Source organism: Corvus kubaryi, unplaced genomic scaffold (assembly GCF_017639235.1).
Source record: "Corvus kubaryi isolate FWS band 111438036 unplaced genomic scaffold, C.kubaryi_AGA036_p1.0 37322, whole genome shotgun sequence".
In the NCBI taxonomy this organism is placed as follows: domain Eukaryota; kingdom Metazoa; phylum Chordata; class Aves; order Passeriformes; family Corvidae; genus Corvus; species Corvus kubaryi.
Genome location: NW_024581101.1, coordinates 6,456,051 through 6,478,516, shown reverse-complemented (window position 1 = coordinate 6,478,516; position 22,466 = coordinate 6,456,051). Strand labels below are relative to the sequence as shown.

The 22,466-nt window shown below is 48.9% G+C and overlaps 1 protein-coding gene across 3 annotated transcripts in view; it reads left to right on the top strand.

Annotated features, from left to right (window-relative positions):
• PCDH19 (protocadherin 19) overlaps positions 1-22,466 on the top strand; it is a 58,172-nt gene that overhangs the window by 20,137 nt on the left and 15,569 nt on the right. The window contains exons 3-4 of one of the 3 annotated variants that reach the window (XM_042029292.1): positions 6,477-6,535; positions 9,944-10,113. In XM_042029292.1, the coding sequence (XP_041885226.1) occupies positions 6,477-6,535; positions 9,944-10,113 (229 nt within the window). The other 2 variants (XM_042029291.1, XM_042029293.1) reach the window with 2 other exon arrangements.

Below are 22,466 nucleotides of genomic sequence, written 5' to 3'. Positions count from 1 at the left end.
TGTTCCTTGTACCTCATTAAATTTGGAATTACTGCTTAAAAGGCCAGAAATAAATATTCTGTTTATATTTTGGGGATAGTAAATCTAAATGGATGCTGTGTTTGCACATCCTCATCTCTGCTCGTTCCTGCTGAAGCGAGCAAGGCACTGCTCCAGTAGGCTTAGGCAGCAATCAGTGTCTGCAAAACAGCCTAACCCCAAACCCAACCCTGGTTTCATTGATCAAGTGCAGGAAAATGATCTGCTGTATTACATCTAATTATAAAACATCAATATCAGATGCTAAATGCACTTACTTTTCCAGAGACGCTATGTTGGTAGTTCACAGCTTGCAGTCTCCTCTATGAGAAGCTTTGTCAGTGAGCTGGGTGTGGGGAGATGGCTGCAGAGGGAGATGCCAGAGGTCAGGTCCTTTCAGCTCTTCCAGGTGACTGGCTCCTAAATGCTCCTTAGGAGCTGAATCGCTTCATGTTTTCCTTCTGTCTTGCCTGGGGCTGTTGACAAAGGCGCGTCCTCTGCCCCCTCCCTTGGCTTGTGCTTCAGTGCCCGTGGAGTGGCTGGAGCTACTGATGGACACCAGTGGCCAGATGGGTCCTTTCCAAGGGCTCTGGCCCTGTGGGGGATCTCAGAGCCACAGCACAGCTTGGCTGCCAGGGGAGAGGGCGGTGGGTTCCTTGGTGTGACGCGGGCATTGCTCTTCCCGCTGTGTCTGTCAGCGTTTGCTGATTCTCCCCCATGGTGGCAACCCCAGTAGCTATTTGGGTGGAGTTTGCACTGCTGCTTAACCCAAAGCCTCGGGCTGCTGCTGCTCTCAAACCTCTGACACCCCCCATGCCGGGAGGTGCGGGTATGGGATAGTTGGATCTGGGGAATAGGGGTCTGTTTGGCGTCTCCGCAGCGGTGCTGCTCAGACCCTCGTGCGCGGCTGCGGATGCCGCACGTGCCGTCAGTGCCAGAGTGGAGCTGGTGGGGAGCAGGGAGAGGAGGAGCAGAGCTCCTCAAGTGGGTCAGGCTCTGCACCTGGTCACAGGTCCTGGCAGCAGCATCCTCGTCAGTGGCCATAGCATGGGGCTAATTATGTGCCATCGTACACAATGGGGGAAAATCTCTCCTGATGTCCTTTGTGATGTGCTCCCAGCCCGGAGCTGGATCTGATGAGTCTCCTGCCGGTGTGCAGAGGGGGACCAGCCGTGTTGTTGGGTGTGAGAGCATCAGCACCAGCCTGGCTGTTCCTCTCGGGCCGTGGGGCTCGATTCCGGTGTTCCGTGGGGTTTCCTACTGCGCCTGCTCCTGGTGGGAAGGAGTCTCAGACTGCTTCCCTATTTCCCATGGGCTAAATGAGCAGCTTGCTAAATGATAATGGCTTTCCCTCATTGCTGATGCGTACTTCATTTGACCTGGTCCCTACTTGGAAATTTTCACTGTTGCCCAAGTGCAGCTGGAGTGTTCTTATTTAATTTGCATGAATTCTATATCACCCACAATATAATTCAAACCATAAGAATTAAATGCTGGTGAGATCTCCTAATAGGCAGCATCAGTTCTATTGCAGATGCTGGAGCCTGTGATTGAGTGGCCCATGGAGAACAGGACTGAGGATACAGAAGGACCAGGAGAAGCGGTCTTACAAGCTCTACCCTTCCCACCAGGGAGGCACAGTGGATTTTTGGGAACAATTTGCCATTTCTGTGGTCCCCAGTGGCGCCTGCAGCACAGAGGGAAAGTCAGGAGGCTGGTGCTCCAGGTGGAGATGTGCAGCTTGATGCAGAGGATGAGGAGCCGTCGCATGTTTCTGGAGGATTTTGTGACACCCAAAAGGAGAGATGCACATTGCAGCCTTGGAGAAAGGTCCGCTTTGTTTTTTAATAATAAAGGGTGACATGCAAGCTTTATTAACGAGGCATGTAGGGGAAAAAAAAGGCTCAAGGGATAACCCTGAAAAAGTGGCGCTAAATGTGTCATTTTTATGAAGCTGAGTTTGTGAAGGGTCCCTACATGCTTTGGCAGGAGGTTGCAGCAGGTTTACAATAATTTGTGGAAAGATAGAAATGTTTTCACCCTGAAGTGAGAAGAAGGGCAAAAAACCCTGTGTTGAGATGCTTCAGAGCCGTCTTCCGAGGCAGAGGCTGGCGGATGGATGGATACCTGTCACTTTGGGTTGGGAGAGATGGGCCCAGCTCTGAACAACCATGGACTTTGCTGGGGGCTGGCTGATGTGTGGACTGAGGAATCAAACCCTTTATCAAGAGCCTGGATCCACATGCAGTGCAGAAAGCTGGATTTTCACCTCTGTGGAGTTTGCTTTGAAAAAAATCCCACATCTGAAATAGCTGGAAAGAGGGAAGAGTGATGAAGAACCAGATGCCAGGCATCTGCCCTGAGGCGAGCAGGCTACGGGGACATGGCTGTGCTGATCCCAGCCTGCTGGCATGGCCCAGGACACATCCCTCCCACCCTGGGGACTGACCCCAGCCAGCATCCTCTATTTCTCCAGCAGTCTGCGGTGCTGGTTGTGCCCGGAGTTGCTGCAGCCCGCTGACCTTTCTGCTGGCACTTGCATTAGTTCCTCTTAAACTGCCTTTAGATCCACCAGAGTTTATTTCTGTTTCTAAGGCAGAGAGTGAGCAGTCGTTAGAGCAGTGCCCTGTTGCTAACAGACCTTTTGCTGTCGGGGAAGTCACCCCGTCGATATCCAGGTCAAGAAGAGTTGTACTGACGTTTGTACATCCTTTTTTTTTTTAATTTAATGGAATTGGCAGTCCTCAACCAAAAGTAACCGCAAGGGGGGAAAAAAAAATGTTTAATATTTCCCTCCTGATTGCTTGATTTGGAATGTGTCTGTTGTTATATTTATATTTGTGTTGCTAAGGCAGCGGTTGAAAGCATTTTTCAAATTAGGCACTGGTAAGTTGTATGCCGAGCCAGGGCTCCTTTTGATGGCATTGACACCAACACGTCTGCATCTGGAAAGCAAATCCTGAGCCCAGAGGACAGCAGGGTTTCTCTCCTCCAAGAGAAAAGCAGGCTGAGGCTACAGACTTTATGCAAGGTGTTATTCAGCGTTTGCCGATGTCTGGAATGCACTGTTTATTCATGGCACAGAGGCTGTGGGGCTGAGCATGACAAGTGTGAACATCCTTTCTTCGCATTACAGCGAGCAGGAGCTGGCAGCATGTTTGGGAGGTCCTTGCTGCGCCTGGCTCTGAACACGGAAAGGAGAGGCTGGACTTGGGGCTGGGCTCCCCTTTGATTTCTACAGGAGCGATGCTGATTAGTGAGAAAGTGACAGTTCATTTGCTTTTGCCAAAATAATGAAGAAGATGTGGGCCAGCCTCTCAGTGATGCACTTGATGAAGAGCACACTTTCAACGGTGCCAGCCAGCCTTACCTTTTACCTCTTTTTTGTTCTTTGACTTTGTTCTTTGGGTCTCATTAAGAGAGGGAGCGGATCCTTTCCCAATTAAGATGTTGACATGTCGAAGACACTCTCCTTTCCCGTCATTTTGCCTCTGTTTGTAAATGATTGCACCTTGCAGGATGAACTAGAATTAAATCAAGTGAACTTTGATTGAATAATGCAAGCTGTAAAGCAGCCCTTCTCCATGAAAAATCTGATTTCTTTTTTATTTTTCTGTTTTGATCCCCTAGTCTGCATGGAGATAACCTTGACAGATAATCCCATGGCAAAGTAAAGAAACCGGGCTGGAGGGAGTGCGCCAGTGCGGGAAGGATGGGCAGCCCACCCTTGTGCCAGCGTGGGCAGCACAGGCAGCTCTCACCTCCAAGGATGCAGACCCAGGGAAGAGGATTTCCCATCCCTGTGGCCGTGTCACTCCTTGTTTTGTCTGAAGTCTGGAAGTAATTATCATTACTTGTGCTGTGTCCAGCAGTGGGGGAATTGGAAGCCTGGGAACGGATGCTGTGTCCAGCCCCTCAGGAACCCTCTTCTCCGTGCGGATGTGGGGTTTCATCAGTGGCGTGGTGCAGAGCGTCCTGAGGAGGGGGGACACATGGAGCAGGGAGTACACAGGAAGGACGTTACTTCAGTCCATCAAACATAAATCCCGGGAATTTGCTCATCGGTGAATGAGTTGAGCCAGGATATGGTCTTTGTTTTTGGTTTGAAATCAACAGCAAAGCTCCCAATGCTATTGGTCCGAGGAGGATTTGGTGCCAGGTCTGTATCTGGGCTGTGGTGCGGTGCACGTGTGGCATCTCCTCAGCCTGTCGGATTTTGGTGGCACTGGTCAGTCTTTCCCTGTGGATGGCCTTGGGTATTCCTTGGCCCCTGAAGCCTGGGCGATGCAGTGTCCATGCTCTGAGTGTTCTAAAGCTCTTCAGTGTACCTGTATGTATTGAAATTGGCTGTCTGCATCCCCTCACCCAGCTGGTCCTCTCCTGGTTTTCCCGGGGCTGAACTGTGCACATGCAGGGATGGAGATGATGGAGGTGGTGGTGGGTGCAGGGGGTCTCCCTGCTGCTGGGGATGCAGGGATGGATCCAGCTGAGGCTCTGGGCTTCTGGGAGCCCCTTCCCCTGTCTGCCAGTGCTGGGTGATAGAGGAGGCTCCCCCCTGTGCAAGGATTGTGCCAAAACTGGCTGCAATCCCTTCTGCCCCCCATTGCTTGGCTTCTCTCAGCTCATTTGGGGTCTGCTGTGAGGCTGCTTGGGGGGGATGCTGTGGGGTGGCATCCACCCCCTTGGGATGCCAGCCCCAGGAGTGATGGATAAACACAGGATCAGGTATTTTCTGTGGTGTTTAGGTTCTTGGGTATCATGTGCTTTGAAAATACGTGTGTGTGTTTGCTCCTGAGCTCTGAGCATCAAAGTCGTCCGGCAGGACCGCGAATGCAGGAACTGCAGGGACCAGTAGTTTGTGCAGTAAATCTCCTGCGTGACTCTCCAGCAGTAATTACTGTGTGAAAGTAATAACCGAGCTGTGCTGAGTGGTAGGCCAACTCCCCTGGCTCGCTGCTCCTCGCATGTTCCTCTCTGGGAGGTTCCTGTTTGGTAAATTAGATATTGTGCTGTATTTCAGAAAAGGTTACACTTAACCAATGCTGCCTCTGCTTTATTATCTTGGCAGAGCCGTGTAACCTCGGCTGGGGTACGATTGGATTTCACATTCGGCTCTGCTGCAGTGGCCCCACTCCCTGCATCCTGCCATTGTGATTACGTTAGCAGCAGACTCTGCTTTCCTTTATTTATTGAGACATTAAAGATGCATGCATTTATTTTTACCATGTTCATAATTGCCATAAAAACAGGCCATAGTATCCCAGAGCGGTGCTTTGGGAAGGAGAACAACCACGGGGCTGGGGCGAGGAGGAGCGTGGCAGAGAGGAGGCAGGACAGGGCTGTGGGGCAGGTGGGTGTCCCCGGTTCTGTTGTGGGAGGATGCTGCTGTTTTGAGGAAGGGGAGCAGAGCAAAGACTGCTCCTTCTGCTGTTCAGGATTTAAGGAGCATCCCCAGGGCCAGGGATGGTGCTGGTGGGAGCCCAGGTGGGATCCCTGCAGATCTGGGGGGACTTTGGGTGGACGGACAGGTGGACTGGGGTGCCTGACTTGTACAAGGTCTGGCATCCTCAGGGCTCCCTGAAGTGCAGGAAGGATCCCGGCCGGGCTGTGCAGATCCCACCATGTTCCACCACTGTGGTTATCCATGCACCTCCCATCACATCCTACCATGCACCTGCCACTGCATCCCACTGCACAGCTCCTGCCACGTGCCCCCTGATGGCTCCCTCCATGGTCTCGTGGCTTTCTCCCTGCTCTCTCCCCTACCTTCTGGTTGCTTTTTTTGTGGTTCCTTACCTGCTGGCAGCACCAGAACCCTGGGGCTGTGTAATCTGAGGTTAAAAGACAGCGTTTCAATTGCAGAGAGAGTTAGTGGGTTTTGCTTGCAAGTAACAACTCCTTTGACTTTTCTCCCCTTCTTTTACTCCCCTCTAACTTTTAAGCATCTCACCCATTGTTTGCTTTTTTATTAATAACAGAGCCCACTGTCTCTGCAAATGAAATGATGTAAAACAAAGAAAAGTGCCCGCATTAAATTCTCCGGCAGGGGATTACCTTGCTGGCATTTACATATCCATGCAATAAATATTTTAACATGTTAATTATACACTAATAAGAAAAATACCTTTTGAACTTTCAGTCAAATTGACACACACAGAACTGAGTCCATCAGGGAATTAGAAGCAATTAGTTTTGTAACAGAGCATAGTCACATTGTTTCTTGTCTGCAAATTGTTCTGTGGTCACCAGCCAGCCTCTTTTTTGGTGAAAGTTGGGGGAAAGACTGACAGGTACGGGAGTTTTCCATTCCTGGCTCTGTCCTGCTCACAGGGGCCTGTCCCATCATGGGGTGCTCCTTCCCTCTTGTGGGGTTTCGTCCTGGCCCTGCAAACCTGACTCTTCCCAGTCATGGAGAAATCAGACTTGTAACCATCTCCGTTTTCTTCTCCTCCTTCCAGACTGAAAACTACTCCTTTGATTCCAACTACGTGAACAGCAGAGCTCATTTAATAAAAAGGTACGTAGGCTTGCTTGAAGGGCTTGGCTTGGCCCTGCCAACTCCCAAGGGTTTAATGTTCTTCCATGCTGCATTATATACTACTTGCTTATTTTATTATGCAAAACTTTTCAAGAGTAATAATTTGATTTTAAAACAGTACTTACTTCCCATTAAGTCCCATTGCTCATGGTTTGCAATAAAGGAAAGTCTTTTTTTCCTTCTCTTTGGCTTTTTCATGCTGGGAAGGTGCAGTAAGTGAGGTAGAGTGCTGTTACCCTGACAACTTTCAAATTCTGAGAGTTTATTCCATTTGAATGCACAGGAATAAAAGGATAGATTTGGGTGGTGAGATCTCCCTGCCATGTGAGGCGGGGAGAATTAAAAAAAAAACCAACAAGTTGTTTGGGGGCAGGTAATTGGGTTGGATGCAGCTCACTGTTCTAGCTCACTGTTTCAGTTTGAATACCAAGGCAAACAGCACATTGCTAGGCTGATTTCTTCCGTGGGTAAAAAGGAATCAATCAGTTCAACTGCAACCTGGCAGTTACCCTTGGGGGAATTGAACCCTTTGGGTGAAATACCGCTATCCTCAGAGCCTAGCAGTGGTGAGGGAATGTCTCTGGCACTTTCATGCCAGGGCTGCCCAGCTGAACCCCACTGGGCTGTGTTAGCCCAGAGGCGAGCATCGCCCCGGGGGCAGGAGGCCGGGCTTGCCGCTGCCTCCCGGGAAAGGCACTGACACAGCACGATCAATACCGCTCACCAGGAGCTGCAGGGCTGCAGGGCCAGCTCCCTGTGCAGGATGAGGGTGCAGGACACGGCCAGCAGCTCCTTGCCCACATCCCTCCTCTCCCCAGGGCCCAGCCGAGGTGTGTGGGGAGCAAACCATGCCCGTGCCTGCGCCCATGCCAGTGCCCAGCGGGGCTGTGCGTGGTGGCTCTGCAGAAGCCATCGCTGAACCAAGGGTTTTACAGAGAGCAGAAGCTGGCCCTGAACTGTTGAGATCTGATCTGAGCAGTAAAAATATCCAATTATCTGCCTGGCTGAGATCCCATTTGTTTACATCTTAAAAACCTGAGCAGTAAGGGAGCTGCGAGCGCATTGTTTAAGCAGTGCGGGTTCAGGCAGCGAAGGGCAGGTGTATTTGCCTGCGTGGCTCGTGGTGTTTAACGATGCTAATGTGACTGTGAGAGTTGGCTGGCCTGTGCCACGCTGCTCCTCGCCAGAGGTCTTCAGGCACACTGAAAAAACCCCAAATCTATTAAATCTTTCCTCATTCACATCTAAGATAAAGGCAAACAGCGCTCCCGCCTGCCGCGGCGGGGCTTACTCCGAGGCTGTATTGTTTGGGAAATGCTGCTGCTGCCGGTTCCCCCAGACCTGCCCATCCTTTAGAGAAGTGTCAGCCGTGGAAACATGTCGTGTGGCTGCTGCATTATGGTCTGGCTCACTGTGGGGAAGATAAATGCCTGGTAACATGGGTTGTCTGCGCATTATGAACAGCAGCTCCGTGTAGGACAGCGGTTCCCCTTGCTTTCTACCTTTGTCTTGTATCTTAAGTACAATGAGTGCCAGGAATGCTGTGCAGACATCTGAGAACAAAAAATATTTGCTGTAACATACCGTGGCATCATTTTCATCCTTTGCCTTTATGAAGATGTTGTAGCTCTACTATCTTTGGTGAGTGAATCTTCTCAAATCCAGCACTTAATTAATCTATTTGTACTTCTCCTGTGTTGTCTGCCTGCCTCTCTCTCTCATCCACACACGCACAAATGAATTGTAGATTTGTAGTGCTTTTTTAACTTAGAAAACTTTGATGTCACCTGGAATCAAAGTCAGTGGCTTCAACAGGGACATCTTTATTTAAAAGGTGATGTTTGAAGGTTTACCAATTTATATGTATTTCAGAGCTCCCCCCTCATGTGCTTTTGCAGAGCATCAGATGGTAGGTGGTCTGCTTGGTTCCCCTGGAGACACAAAAGGGCTTTTCAAAGTAGTGAAAATCTCCAGCTCTTTGGGGCTTTGAGGGCTGTGTCGTTCACTGACGTTTCACACCAGATCAACCAGTGAGAAAGTTTGGAGAAGTGGATGCAGGTGGATCCTCCCAATGAGCACAGCTTTCCCATGCCAAGGCTGGGCATGGAAGGAGCACAGGCTGTGCCACATGGGGCAGGTGCATCTCAAGGTGTCCCTGCCACTTGCAGCAGCCCAGTGTCCTGGGGCATGGCCCCTCTCAGGGTGTTGGGGAGTAGCAGAAGAGTCCCAAATGCAGCCAGAAATGCAGCTCTTCATAGAATCACAGAATGATTTGGGTTGGAAGGGACCTTACAGATCATCCAGTTCCAACCCCCTGCCATGGGCAGGGACACCTTCCACTATCCCAGGTTGCTCCAAGCCCTGTCCATCCTGGCCTGGAACACTTCCAGGGATCCAGGGGCAGCCTGTGCCAGGGCCTCTCCACTCTCACAGGGAAGAATTTCTTTCTAATATCTAAGTCTCATCTCTCGTCTTTCAGTTTAAAACCATCCCCCCTTGTCCTATCACTGTCTGTGTAAAAAGCCACTCTCCTCTTTTTTGTATGTCCTATCACTATTTGCCCATGTAAAACGTTACTCCATTTTATAAGTCCCCTTTAGGAACTGGAAGGCGCTCTAAGGTCTTCCCAGAGCTTTGTCCAGGATGAACAGTCCCAGCTCTCTCAGCTTGTCTTCATAGGAGCTGTCCTTCTTCCATCCCTCTGGCCTGGGGGCTGCGTTCTGTGGGGTGTTGGGGCTGCTCAGCCCTTTGGGGGAAGTCTGGCAGCAGCTCAGTCCTTGGGTCCTCCCAGCAGTGGCTGTGCTTGCAGGGGCTCTCAAGGATGTTTGACTACATATCAGATTTCCTTACAGCTGCATGAACTTGGACCCAGAATCACTGGTTTATTTTTAAAAATAAGAATGCATCATCATGATTAAAAGAAATTCCTGTTTCTGGGAAGACTTTTATTTTTAAGGTTTAAGTGATTAGGATTTGGCTTATAACCTAAAAAAATGGGGTTTAGATCTTGTGTAACTTCATTATGAGGTAATACAACTTGGGAGAGCCAAGTTGTAGAAGCAGCTCATTTAAAGTGTATTTTTAAAAATTTTAATTCAAATCGTGCTTCGCTCTGAGCTTCCACAAGACCCACGGCAGCCTGACTGTACCCACAGGCTGACACCACACCCATGGGCAGGAGCAGCCTGTGGGGTGGTGCAGGCTGGGCGCTGTGTTTCGGGGTGCAGAGGTGCCAGTCGGGGAGCATTCCCCCCACGCTCCCTGCCCCAGCTCTCTGTGGCTGGGCAGTATCACTGGGTGCTGTGGAGGGCAGGGACCTCCCATCTCGTGGGGTGTCGGGGGCCACCTTGTCCCACCCAGTAAGTGACAGCTGTGTTTCCCCAGCAGCTCCACGTTCAAGGACTTGGAGGGGAACAGTCTGAAGGACAGTGGCCATGAGGAGAGTGACCAGACAGACAGCGAGCATGATGTGCAGCGGGGCCTCTACTGCGACACGGCCGTCAACGATGTGCTGAACACCAGCGTCCCCTCCATGGGCTCCCAGGGCCCTGAGCAAGGTGAGCCACTGCTGCACCCTGAGTGGTGCCCGCTGCCCCCCGCATGCCCCATCTGCTGGCTCTGGTGCTGCCCAGGTGGGTGTGCAGTGAGGATGCTCAGTGCTCGCTGGGGATAATGCTGTACATCGTCAGAGCGCTGCGTTGATATAAATTAATCTTCACGCCACTCCTGTCAGGTAAGTGAGCAGTTGGGGTTATCCTCTACTCACAGGCAGAAAACCCAAGGCGCTGAGCGTCTGCCTGACAGCGAGTGGGTGTTGGGATTAGGGCTGGTCCCTGCCCGCGCTCCCCTCTGGAGCACCGATGGTGTGTGTGTGCCCTTCCTGGTGCTCCTGGCCCAGCTCCGGAGCTCCTATGCAGGCCCTGTCCAGGCAACTTGTCTCAAAGGTCAGCAGAGCATGTAGGCAATTAGTCAGGCATCCCACGAGGGATTAGCTGAGGCCACTGGGCGAGGGTTTGAGTCTTCTCTCCTGCATAGGTGGCAGGTTTCAGCTCTTACCGTCCCCACGTGCAGGGATGAAGCCCTGCTCTGGAATCAGACCGGTATTAGCTAGAGGAAGGAAGTCAGAGGAGTTCAGCTGAGCCCAAGTGTCATTTGTACTTGGGCATGAATGTCGCTTTTAATGTCTGAGGGATGCAAACATCCTATGCAAACATCCTGTCTTTTTCAATTAAGGAGCCTGAGTGCGGCTTGGTGCTCCGGCGCAGGGGAGCCTCGGGGCACTTGGCTATATCTTGAGATAAGCTGTAGCTGAGGCTCAACTGGAAGCCCCACTGCTAAAAGACTTAAGGATATGAAAACAAAATGTTGTGATTATGAACTGGTCTTCAGCTGTTTAATTCAATTCATGGTAAACATCATTAAAAGCCTTTGTTTTGCTGTCATAAAAGAGTCAAACGGGGGAGAGAGAGTTCTTGCCATCTGCGCCTCCGAGTGTGGGATTTTTCTGGAGAAAATCTGATCGCTGTATTAATTCTCGGTAGAGTCTGTTAAATGGCCGTAGTTAACCCTGTAAGACTCCACGAGGAGGGGAACACAGAGGTCACCTACACATTCCACGCTGCCAGCCACACTAATTGGAGAGGGATGGCATCCGCAGAGATAATGTATTTCCAGACAACCCTACTGTGGCCAAAGATGAAAAAAATTAAACATTTATATAACTGTACAGTGGCAGTTTAATTCTCTGCGGACCAGCACCGTGTCAGAGAATGCAGGCTGATAGCTATCATTTATTATTCTTCCATTACTAAGAAATGCTTTTTCATTTCGATCAGGAGAGGGTTTCCTAAGATGCATTTGTAGTAAGGGATGACTGCAGGAGCAAAAATGTTCATAATTGATTCCCATCCTGGTGAATGGTCTGAGCAACATCTGTTAATTTTTTGTCACATTTCTTCAGCAAAAAACCCAATCTCAATGGACTGAAGATAGGGTTTTACAGGGATTACATTCCTGATAAGTCTGCGTGCTGGCTCTGATAACAATGCAAATAAGTTAAAGAGGCTGAGCTGGAGGCAGAGCTCATCGGAGGAGTCAGATGGAAGTAAATATGGCTCAGTCCACTGTAGCATGAACTTCTCACTGCGTGTACAATACACCCCAAAAATCAAGTGTATTTCCAGAAGGTGACTTCTGAAAGCAACCTGTCTGTCTCCTGGTCCTGCTGTGGCCAAGGGGGTTGGTGCTCCTGGGTCTGGTTTATTTCTGGGAGGAAAGCAGCATGCCAGTGCTGCAGTGCCATCCAGCTGCACCTGCAGGCAGGTGTGCCACAATCAGCTCTCTTGTCCTGCGGGGCCCCACTGTCTCGTGTGGAAGAGCTTGGGGTAACCCTGTGAGGTTATCGGGGTGTTGGTAGAGCAAGGAGAGGAGCAGCACAGGTGGGGAAGTTAGTGGTTACTGTCACAGAAGCTGGATAAAAGGTTAAAGAGAGTGTTGCCTGAGCTGGTTTGTGAAACAGGTACTGCAGAAAGTAATCAGGAAAATCAAAATGCTGAGGTGATAGTGATAACAGCAGTTCCCACATGATTAAAGTGATCGTTTTGGCTTGGTAATTTTTAGTGGATTTTGGGGCAGAGTGGCAGGGTGGGGGGGAAGCACAAGAAATTCAGTGACAAGGTGTGCAGGACTGTTGGCTGACTACTGCTCCAAACACACAGTCCTTGTCTGAAGAGCAGCCTGGCAGCTCATGTACCTGTGCTTTGCTTTTGCTTGTTGTCCCTGCCCAAACTGCCTCTCATGTAATCCAGAGAAATGGGGTGGGGGACTTGTCGTCAGAGTTTGCTTGTTGATGTAATGATCTCCTGTCTGGGAGCCTGGCGTGGTTCTCCCGTGGCCAGTCTCTGCTGGTCTTGGACCTCAGCTGGTGACACCACGAGTCCTTCACGAGTGGCCAGCTCTCAGACTTTATCCCAATAATTTGTTAGTCTTTACCTGCTCAGTGGGTAACCCAGGATCTGCCAAGGCAGACTCTGGTTGGCAGAAATCCTGGTAGCTGGGTAGCAGAGAATGATCCCTCTGTGGTGGCTCAGGGTGGTCAGTGTGGACCTGTCTGGCCAGTCTTTGCCTACTGAGATGCTAGATTTCCTGCAGAGGGAGGTAGGCTTGGATGGGTCCAAGCTCCTTTGGCTTCTTAAACCAGTGTGTGAGCTGGCACCAGTGCTGAGTACTTGGGTGTGGAAGCCCCAGGGAGCTGCTGGTGTTTCAATTTCCTGGTGCCACTCTTGGGTGGGAGTGACACCAGCTGCCAGTCCTGCTGGCAGGAGCCCTTTCTCCTCCTTTGGAAATGACCTAGATTTCTAGAAAAATGGCAAACCATAGCATGGGGAGTGTTGAGCGTTAGTGGGTAGCAGCAGGTCATCAGAAATACTGCCTGGAGCTCAGCCACATTGCGTATTTTGGGAGCAGGACTTCTGCCCAGTCCCTCTTTACCTCAGGATCTTAATTATTGATTATAAATTCATCTGATGAAAAGATGGCTTTAATTGCTCTAATATGTACCCAATTTGGAGTTCATTATCGCCCAGGATTGTTTTCCTTCCCTTGCTAATTGACACCAAATGGGATGCAGAGGAAGGCGGGCACTGGTGCCGTTCCACTTTCCACGATTGCCTGGCTGCCGTTTAATTGTTTGTTTATCTGTGGAGGTGTAAAGCGCTGCTGGAAGTTTATCTGTACTCTCTTCTAACGACGTCCTCAGCTGAACTTCCAAACGGATTTGTTTGAGAGAGGGGTGTTTTCAGCGGCTCTTGGATCTCAGCGATGTTTTGGGATGGCTGGAGCAGTCTGCTGGAGGACGGGGGTAAATCCTGGGGTCCTCTTCGTGTCTTGGCCTATTTCACTGCAAGATGTGGTGGATTTTCTCCATATCCTGTGACTCGAAGTCCAGCACTGGAGGAAACCCTGCTTTCCAGGAGCAGCTGGAGCGTGTGGTGCTGCCGGGCAGGGACCCACCGGCGCATCGCCCCTGTGGACGGTGTGGGGGATGGAGACATTGCGGGTTCGAAGCTCCTGACACCTGTTCCTCCCAGCAACACGGGGAGATCTCAGCGTGAAATGTTTCCCAACACTGCAGACTGTGGTGGTGGTTTTCCCGGGAAATGGCAGCACGGACCAGATGTTTCACAGGGTAATTGAAAATTCCATTTTATCAGAAAGCGTTTGCTGTCAAAAAGTTTTATCTTTACTTCAACAAAGAGGTTGATTAGATCCCTCAGGACCTGAATTAGCATCTTTGAGGCTAGGTACTCTGTTTTGTGATTCAGGTAGTTATTCCTCCCTTGGTTTTGCTCATACTGGTGCTTTTTTCTTTAAATCCCTTTGCCCTCTTCCAAACATAGTGTTTGTGCAGGTTTGGCTTGTTTTCTTTGTGTGGATGTGCACCAGCACCTAGATTTGCTTAAATGTATTCTACTGCCTTTTTCACCTTGCCTTGAGCGAGAGCCATTCTCGTACTCTGTAAGTCATAGGAGCTCTTTCCAGCATAGAAATCAGAAAGGCAGTATTTCAAATATAAGTTTTTAATGTTAGAAGCAACAGATTTCACACTTATCTTAATTCCCAGTGCTGGCCAGTATTTTAACCATCAATTGTAGAAAGAAAATCATTGGTCCAATGAAGCAGTGATTCGCTGTTTAAGATAAAAATAAAAATAGAAAATACGAAAATAATAAGCACACACTAATCATAAAAATGGCAGTGTTAGAAATAGTCACCACAGCCATAAAATAGTGAAAAAGCTTTAAAATCAAAATGAGATTTAAGCAATGTCAGTAATGGATCTCTACAGAGAATTGCTTCTAAAAGCATCACTTCCACTTTTCTGGTGCCAGATCAGCAGTAAAGGTTCACGTGAAATGTCATCTGGAAAGACCTGATCCCACATACATTTCCACATCTTTGTAACTTTGCTCACAGGGGAGATTTAACTGTGTCTGAGTCCCATAAACTCCAGCAAGATGAAGGGTTCTTTGAATAGAAATGGGTTATATTTAAATAGTTATGTTAAGTCTTCTTTATACTGTCACACAGTATAGAAGTAAGATTTGGATGTAAAGGAGAAATGGGCCCATGATATTCACTGGAACTTCTCTCGCTGGTTGCATTCCAAATTATTCAGATGTATCATCATTTAGGGGATCAGTTTTTACCTAGAGTATTCCAATTGGTTCTTATGCTCATCTCCATAGTATCTGGGTATATTTCAGTTGTGAATTGAGAACATGACTAATGGTATTAACTGGAGGCAAACACAGGTATTAGAAACTGTTGATGTTTTTGAGCTGATTTCCAGCAGTCGTTCTACCTACAACCCCCTTTTACTCTGCAGAAAAGCCTTTCTGTAGAGCTGCAGGTACCTGAAGACCTAAGTGACAAGTTCTAGGGCTTTGGAGGCTGCATTTCTCTGGAAGTTTCTACAAATTAATAAAAGTGCCTACTTTCTTGTATTCATATATGCAGCACAAGACATAAAGTATAGCATTCATACGTGAGTGACAGCACATCCCTTAAGATGGATAAATGCTGTAAGCTTTCTTTATAGGGCAGTGTCAATTACTACAGCTCCTCTGATTTCTGTAATATTGCACAGCTCTCTGGTAAAGCAGCCACAGTGAGCTCAGTGTGCTCCTGCAGTGGCCAGCGTGGAGGGAGCAATCAGCTTCTCACGGTACTTTGAAAGCCCAGAGAAGGATTTTTCTGATGAGTGGGTAAGCTGGTCTTTGGGAAGAGGAGTTGATTGTCTTGTGATTCCCACACTTCTAAATGATTGCGTGTTGAGCTCTGTCTGGAGGTTACTGATGCTTTTGTCCATGTTCTCTCCATGCTCCCCAAGCTCCTGCTGACGTTGCCGAACTGGAATTGTGGAGGGGAGTAATATCTTTTGTTAGACCATCGAATGTAACTGGGAAAAAGTCTGTCCTGCTCAGTCTAATGAGCCTCTCTTCAGATGACCCTTATCATTGCCAGGAGCGTGATGATCCCTTATCATCCTTATAAGGATGACCCTTATCATTGCCAGGAGCGTGATGATCAGCTCCTTCTTCAGAGGGTGATGTGGACAGGCAGAGCCGGGCAGAGGGACAGGCGGCCCTGCCTTTGGGCTCAGCTCCCTTCAGCTCCACGCCACGTCAGTGCAGAGCAGGGCAGTGGTCACTCCAGAAGGTGTCATAACCCATGCGTGGACGTGCTGGTTGGCACGGACAGATCCCTCGTGCTGCTCTCCCTCAGTTTCTCAGTAACACTGAGCACAGCTTGGAGAAGTCCTTGCTGGGGGGTGATGGGGGGCAGGGGTGACACTGAAGTCATCTCTGTAGCAGTAAGTGAGGCCAATGCCTCTTTGTAACAGCAGAACGAAATAACAAACAGATGTGCAACCTCCTTTGTTTGCATAAGAAGCATTATCCTATATCCCGCATTCCTGGCACCCTTCCTTCCGTTTTCAAGTTCCTTCAAAGATAGCTCTCTCAGAGACTTCATCACTGAAGTTACTCCATTCAGGGTCACGGGAGTTATAACCTTTAGATCCTCAAGTGTTTTCCCCCTAAGCACAGAGAAAACTCACCAGATGTGAACATTTTGGCAACTCGGAGAGGAAAATTAAAACTTGAATCCATGCCTCGTTGTGTAGGTTTGTAATGGATGAATGATCAGCCCAGAAATTTGGAGAGTTTCTACTGTTTTATTGTACTTTTTAATGAGATTTTGTCAAATTCAGTCACTGCTTAGCCATATTTTTGCTGGGTGACTGGAGAGCAATTTATAGGAGATATGAAGAAGAGGTATTTCTGATTAGAGAATTTTAGCTTCTATTTGTGCTTGGTTTAGTTAACTGTTCCTAAACTCCAGCCCAAGCAGAAGCTTTGCAGAGAAGATCTTTGTCTCAGGCTTCAGCTGAGGGATGGGGCGGTTCTAACCCTGGCTCTTCCAAAGCAACCTTTTCCAAAACCACTACCCAATACTTGGATTTCAAGATATTTTAAGATAAATAAACAGTTCAGTCAAGCTTGCAGCTTCCTTTTGCCTTATAAACAAGTCAAAAAAAGGCTCACATGGCCTCTTTTTCCCCTTTGCCAGTAACTTCTAAGGAAACCTTTAACACTTTCCTTCTCACAGCAGTTAAGACTGGCAAAGTGGTCAAGGTAATGGCCATCAGATTTTACAGTAGGGAAGGTATATGAATAAAACCAAACCTTCTGCTAACACAGCAGGCCAGCACTTCCCAATCTCCTCCTGTAATCAATCTACATCGTTAATGACTCTGAAAACAGACTGAACTGCTGGGGCTGGCACCGGGAAACTTGCATTACAAACTAACCATCTCTTATTAACCTTTCGGTGTTCCCTTCACAACACTGATTAGAGCCAAATAAAACTAGTGTTTGTGAAACTCTTAAGTTAAAATATAATTTTCAGAGAAAATATGGGAAACTCCAGAGCTCCTGTTTGCTTGGCCTTTCTTTTTAATTATGATGGAGGATGGCTGTTACTTGTTTAACAGAGGCTTGCATGATTAATGCTGCAATGTTACTGTAATTAAAACAGCAAAAAAAGGTGTGATTGGGGCCCATATAATTTACAGACATCTCGGCATTCTGGTGGCAGAGCTGCTCTAAGTGTTGCAAAGAGGAATCATAAAAATTTATTCTAATTAAAATTGCCAGATTGACTAAACAACAGGTGACTTACGTAACTTGAGCGACTTGCGCTTGGGGTGCGAAATCATCTGAAATCAGTGAATTATACAAAGCTGCCTATTATTCTGCTAAATGGGAAAGTGTGTGCTTACCATGGCAACCCGCATCAATTTTGCAGCCGCTGGAAAATACAGGGCCCTTTATTAAAGGAATAATCACCACAAGCAGCGCGGTGACCCCCGGCTCTGCGGGCGCGGGCGCACGGCGGGCTCGGGGCGGCCTCCTGGGCAGGGTGGGTGCCACAGGTGGGAGCCTGCTGTGGCACCAGGACACGTGCCCGGCAGCCAGCGGCGTTCTGCTGTGGACCAGCATCTCCAGAGGGCCTCCACAAGTCAGGTGCCTGTTGTTTTTCCCTCCAAAACGTGGTGCAGTTATGCTGATATGCGCAATAATGACAAATCGTTTGGACCTCTGTTAATTAGGCTGCGTGCTGCAGAGAGCTGTAGGGCAGGGACTGTGTCTCCCCTGGGTGCAGGGGAAGGAGCCCACCCGTCTCTGAAATATGGTGATATGGGTGAGTGTCTGAACTGCTCCAGTTCCTGCAGGAAGCTGCTGAAGGGAGACACACCACTGGGTTTGTATGTAGGTTGTTTTACTAAATGATCTATGTAATAATATATAAGTCAAAACTCTGTAATAATTGGCACCAAACAGCAAAGAGAACTCGCAGCTTTTATCTGTCTTGAGGGAAGTGCTGCCACTCAAAACTCGTGAGTGCTATATTTTATTTCTCATACAGCATATATGAATGTAAGAGTAGATATTTTTAAATGGGTCACAGAATTATTAAGAAGTTTGGCAGCCTTTCCTCCTGGTGCTCACAGGTACGCAGGGAGCGGGCGGGCTGGGGAGCAGGAGCATGGGCCGGGCCGGGCTCTGGCTGGGTGTGTGTTGCCTTTGCGCAGTCATTTCCCCTTCCATCCTGCATTTAACCCCTGTGTCTGTTTGGAAAATAAGTTCTTTATAGCAAGTGTATTATAGATCTGTGTTAGTCACGATGTGTATAATCAGAGTACACATAATATGGCCCCTATTTTTGCTGAGTGTCTGTAATGGTAGTGATCAGCCTCCCCACTCTCAGCATTAGCTCTCCTAGTGTTTTTATTTTTCAGCAGAAACCCCTTTTTGTTCCATTTTCTTTATTGCATTTTCACCCTTTTTCAAGTGTGAAGAACGACTTGGTTTGTAACCAGCTTCATTAGCTACCAGCACGTTGTGTTTCATTACCAACATCCACAGCTGGCTGGGGGTGCTGGCACATGGCAGCTGGTGGCAGGAGGTCACTGCTGTGTCACCTCACCTTTGGGCAGTGACAGTCACACCTGGGGCAGGGCAGTGGAGGCGGATCGAGATGGGTCGGGCTCAAGGTCTGGGTGTCATAAACAGGGGGACATCTGGGTATGTGGAATGTCTGGCTGTAGTGAAACCAGAGCTGTATCCCAAAGAAATCCTGGGTTAGCATTAGTCCCTGCAGGAAAAGGAGTAAATTGAACCACAGGAAAAAAAAAAAAAAAAAAAAAAGATGAAAAACCCCCTCTCTGAATTGAAGCAATAGGAAATGAAAATTGCTGAGATACACTGTCATGTGGGTAGTGGTGCTACCAACCTTGTGCTGCAGTAATTACCTCTATGCATGCAATTTGTGCTCAGCTACGACTGATTTCCCACATCATCCGGTGCCCAGGCTATATTCGATCAGTCCCAGCTGGAGAAAACTATCTTGGATCATTTGGTGAGATTTCACCACAGATGCTACCTTGCATCCGGGGGAAGCGCCGCGGAGCCGCCCTGACACACAGCTGGAGTGTGGGGACGGTCACGGGAGGGTCCCTCCAGCCAGGGACACGGGCTGCCACGTCCTGTGGGGTGCTGGGGACCTGCAGCTGGTGGAGGTGAAAGGCGAGGAGCTTCTAGCACTTCCTAGGGAGAAGACTTGGCTCTGCTGGGTGCGTGCTGGAGAGAGAGCAGGTTTTGTGGCTGTTCCTGCTCTGTTTTATGTGAAAAATGAAAGAGTGAAGAGCGTCGGTTGGAAATTCTTGTGAGAAGCCAAGGGAGGTGGGTGTCCTCATCTCTTGCAAACCAATATAGGTCGAGCTCTTGATTTCCTCTGACTGCTTTGGAAGTGTCGGCTTCACTAAAGACATGAGGCAGAGGAGGAGCTGGTGCGAGTTCAGCACACGGCGCTGCCTCGTCTGCTCGGGCACGATCCCAGTCAGCTGCTTCAGTAGGCGAAGGGCTCCCGAGCCAGGCGAGGAGCCCCCGGGTTTGCCCTGGGAGAGGAACTTTCTCAACTCAACTACCTGCGATCCTGAATTAGGCACAGCTTGCTGAGAAGTTATAAAGGGGCAGCTCTTGTGTGGGAAGAGGAATTTGGCTAGAAACCTGAAGTTATAACTGTGCATAGTAGTAATTCAGGAACAGTCAGAGAGAGAGTGTTTTTTGGGAACAGCAGCTGCATTATTGGAGGGTATAAATACATTTGATGAGGGTCTGGCACACTCAGGTGTGTCCTGGAAGGTTACTGTGTATATCCTGGACTTTGATTTGTTTTTTGCTCTCTGTGTTTACCAGTCCATCACCTTCATAATCACAGAAGGGTTTGTGTTGGAAGGGACATTAAGGATCATCTACTTCCAACGCCCCTACAATGGGCAGGGACACCTTCCACTATCCCAGATTTCTCAGAGCCCCATCCAGCCTGGCCTTGAACACTTCCAGGAGTGAGGCACCCTCAGCTTCTCTGGGCAACCTGTGCCAGCGTCTCACCCCCCTCACAGTACAGAATTAATTCCTAATGTCTTATCTCAACCTGTGAGTCTAAAGCTATTCCCCCCTGCCCTATGACTCCATGCCCTTGTCAAAAGTCCCTTCTGGCTTTCGTGCAGCCCCTTTATTTGTTATTTGTGCCACTGACACTGCTGCTCACCAGCACATTTCAGTGGGAGCCGTGTGTTCTGGATGTCCCGCCGTGTGTCCTGTGGCAGGCTCCCAGGGGGCCACCCCTGGAGCCCAGGAATGCCGAGTGCCTCGCAGCGCTCCCCGGGTGACTTGCACGTCCTGCATCTGTTCTGACAGGCAGTGCTTTTTTGGTCCCTCAGATGCATTGATTTACAGACCTTTCCTGTGCAGTACAGCTTTTCTCGATGACAGGCCATGAAGCACATGATAACTCAGCAGCCTAAATTATTCAGGCAAATTGAATGTGTTTGGCTTGTTCCAAACTTTTGTTTCCTTTCAGTGCTGTCAGGAGCACAGGTAGCCCTGATGCTTGTATTGCAACTCCTTCAAGTGCCAAGGAGACACAAACAGCTCAGGTATAACCCATGTTTTACCTCGTTTGTCACTTACTTCCACCTTGTTGTGTTTTTTCTGGGCACTTCTGTGCCTGCTAAAAATGTTTATCTTGCACCTACGGATTGCTCCCCTCCGGTATGCTGCTGGGTTCTGGGAATTCTCTTCATCATGTGGTGGAAAAGCCCCTGTAAAATCCAAAGAAAATTCTGTGTCTGTTCCACCGTTTAGTGGAAGTATATTCACTCATGCAAATATTTTGAACCATTAGTCATCAGTGTAGGATCCAGAAACCTCACCTTAATGAAGACAAGTAATTAAAATTAACAATTCTACCTGCAATTCCCTCATTGCCTGACCTCTCCTTTGTCAGTCTTCCTCCATTGTTTCGAGGTGGATATGTGAAATTAATTCACTGTAAAAATCCACACAATCCCTTCTTTGGGCAGCCTTGCCTTGCAGGGACCACCAAGCTATGGCAAGCAGATGGAGAGGAGAGGCCTTGTCAGTGCAAACATGTCCCCTGGCTTTCTGGAGACTGTTCAGGAGCTTCTGGGTATAGCTGAACAGATTGGCTTTCACCCTCCAAACATGTGTCTGGAGATTTAGGACCTCACTCAAAGCCTTTTGAATCCAGCAGGATTCTTTCAGCTGCAACCATTGGGCTTGAAATAGGACCTGAGAGAGATGGCATCCCTGGGGGACGTGCTCTGAACCTTACTTGAGGCATCGGTCATCTAAGCCTGTGTTCAGAAGTGACTGAGGGAAGAGGAGATCTCTGCTGCTGAGCATCTCCCTAATTCAGTGAACAAGACAGAGCCGTGGGAGATGGAGGTTTGCCTTGGAAAATTCCAGCTGCAAATGAGATGCATGATTTTAGGAATTAGAATAATTACCCCCTGGAACAGGTTCCCAAGGGATGTGATATATTCTGTATCACTTAGAGTCTTTAAATCACATTTGCATGTTTTTCGGAAAAGCATGCCTAGTCACTCAAAGTGAAGGGCTGTGCTTGAGAAGTGCAGCGTGACAGGGCTGAGCTTCCCCTGCTTTGCAAGGGAGCAGGGCAGCGAGTCACCGTGGTCCTGCATGGATTAAGCTCTGCAGATCCCTGGAGCAGTGGGTTCTGGCACATCCTCAGGAAGAGCTCATGACTGTCCCCTTAGCTGTGGAGGAATGTGCAGAACTGAGCAAGTAACTCTGGGGATGATTCAGGAGTGAACTCCCCCAGCCAAAATCTGCCTTCTCCTTCCAAACACACGCAGTCCCTTCCTCTGAATCAGATGTCCCCAGGCGCTGAGCAATCCTGGCTGTATCAGTGTTTCCAGGACCTTCCCTCCCACCACTCCCTGAGTGATGAGAATATTTTTGAGGATCTCATTTCCTGCTCTTTCCCTTTCATCTCTCAAAACAGCAAGTAAATGAACAGCCTTTTAGTTTTTAGTTACTGCTCTGCACCCAGTGAGCTATCAGAGGCTGTTGACAATGACTTTTCTCTTTTCTGTGCTCCTGCCTGCAGGATTTGGGGAGATAATTCATTTGGTCCTGGTGCTTTGTCAACTTTCAGCAGTTGTAATTGCCTAATGATCAGTGCTGATGCTGTTGTTAAGCCTGTTAAAACTTTGTCCTGCTGAACAGCCAGACTGTGCATGTCTCATCATGTTGTGCCTGCTGTGCTGACTGGGGCTGCCTTTGATGCTCCCACCCTGGCCCCGTCTTTGGTTGATGCTTCCCACCCACCTCAGGCGCTGCTGAGGCGATGGATGGATGCAGCAGGGTGCTACCCATGCTGGGGAACTGCACCTGGAGTTACAAATAGCTGAAGAATAATCCCACAGAGAGCCAGATGCTTTCCAGGATGAATCCCC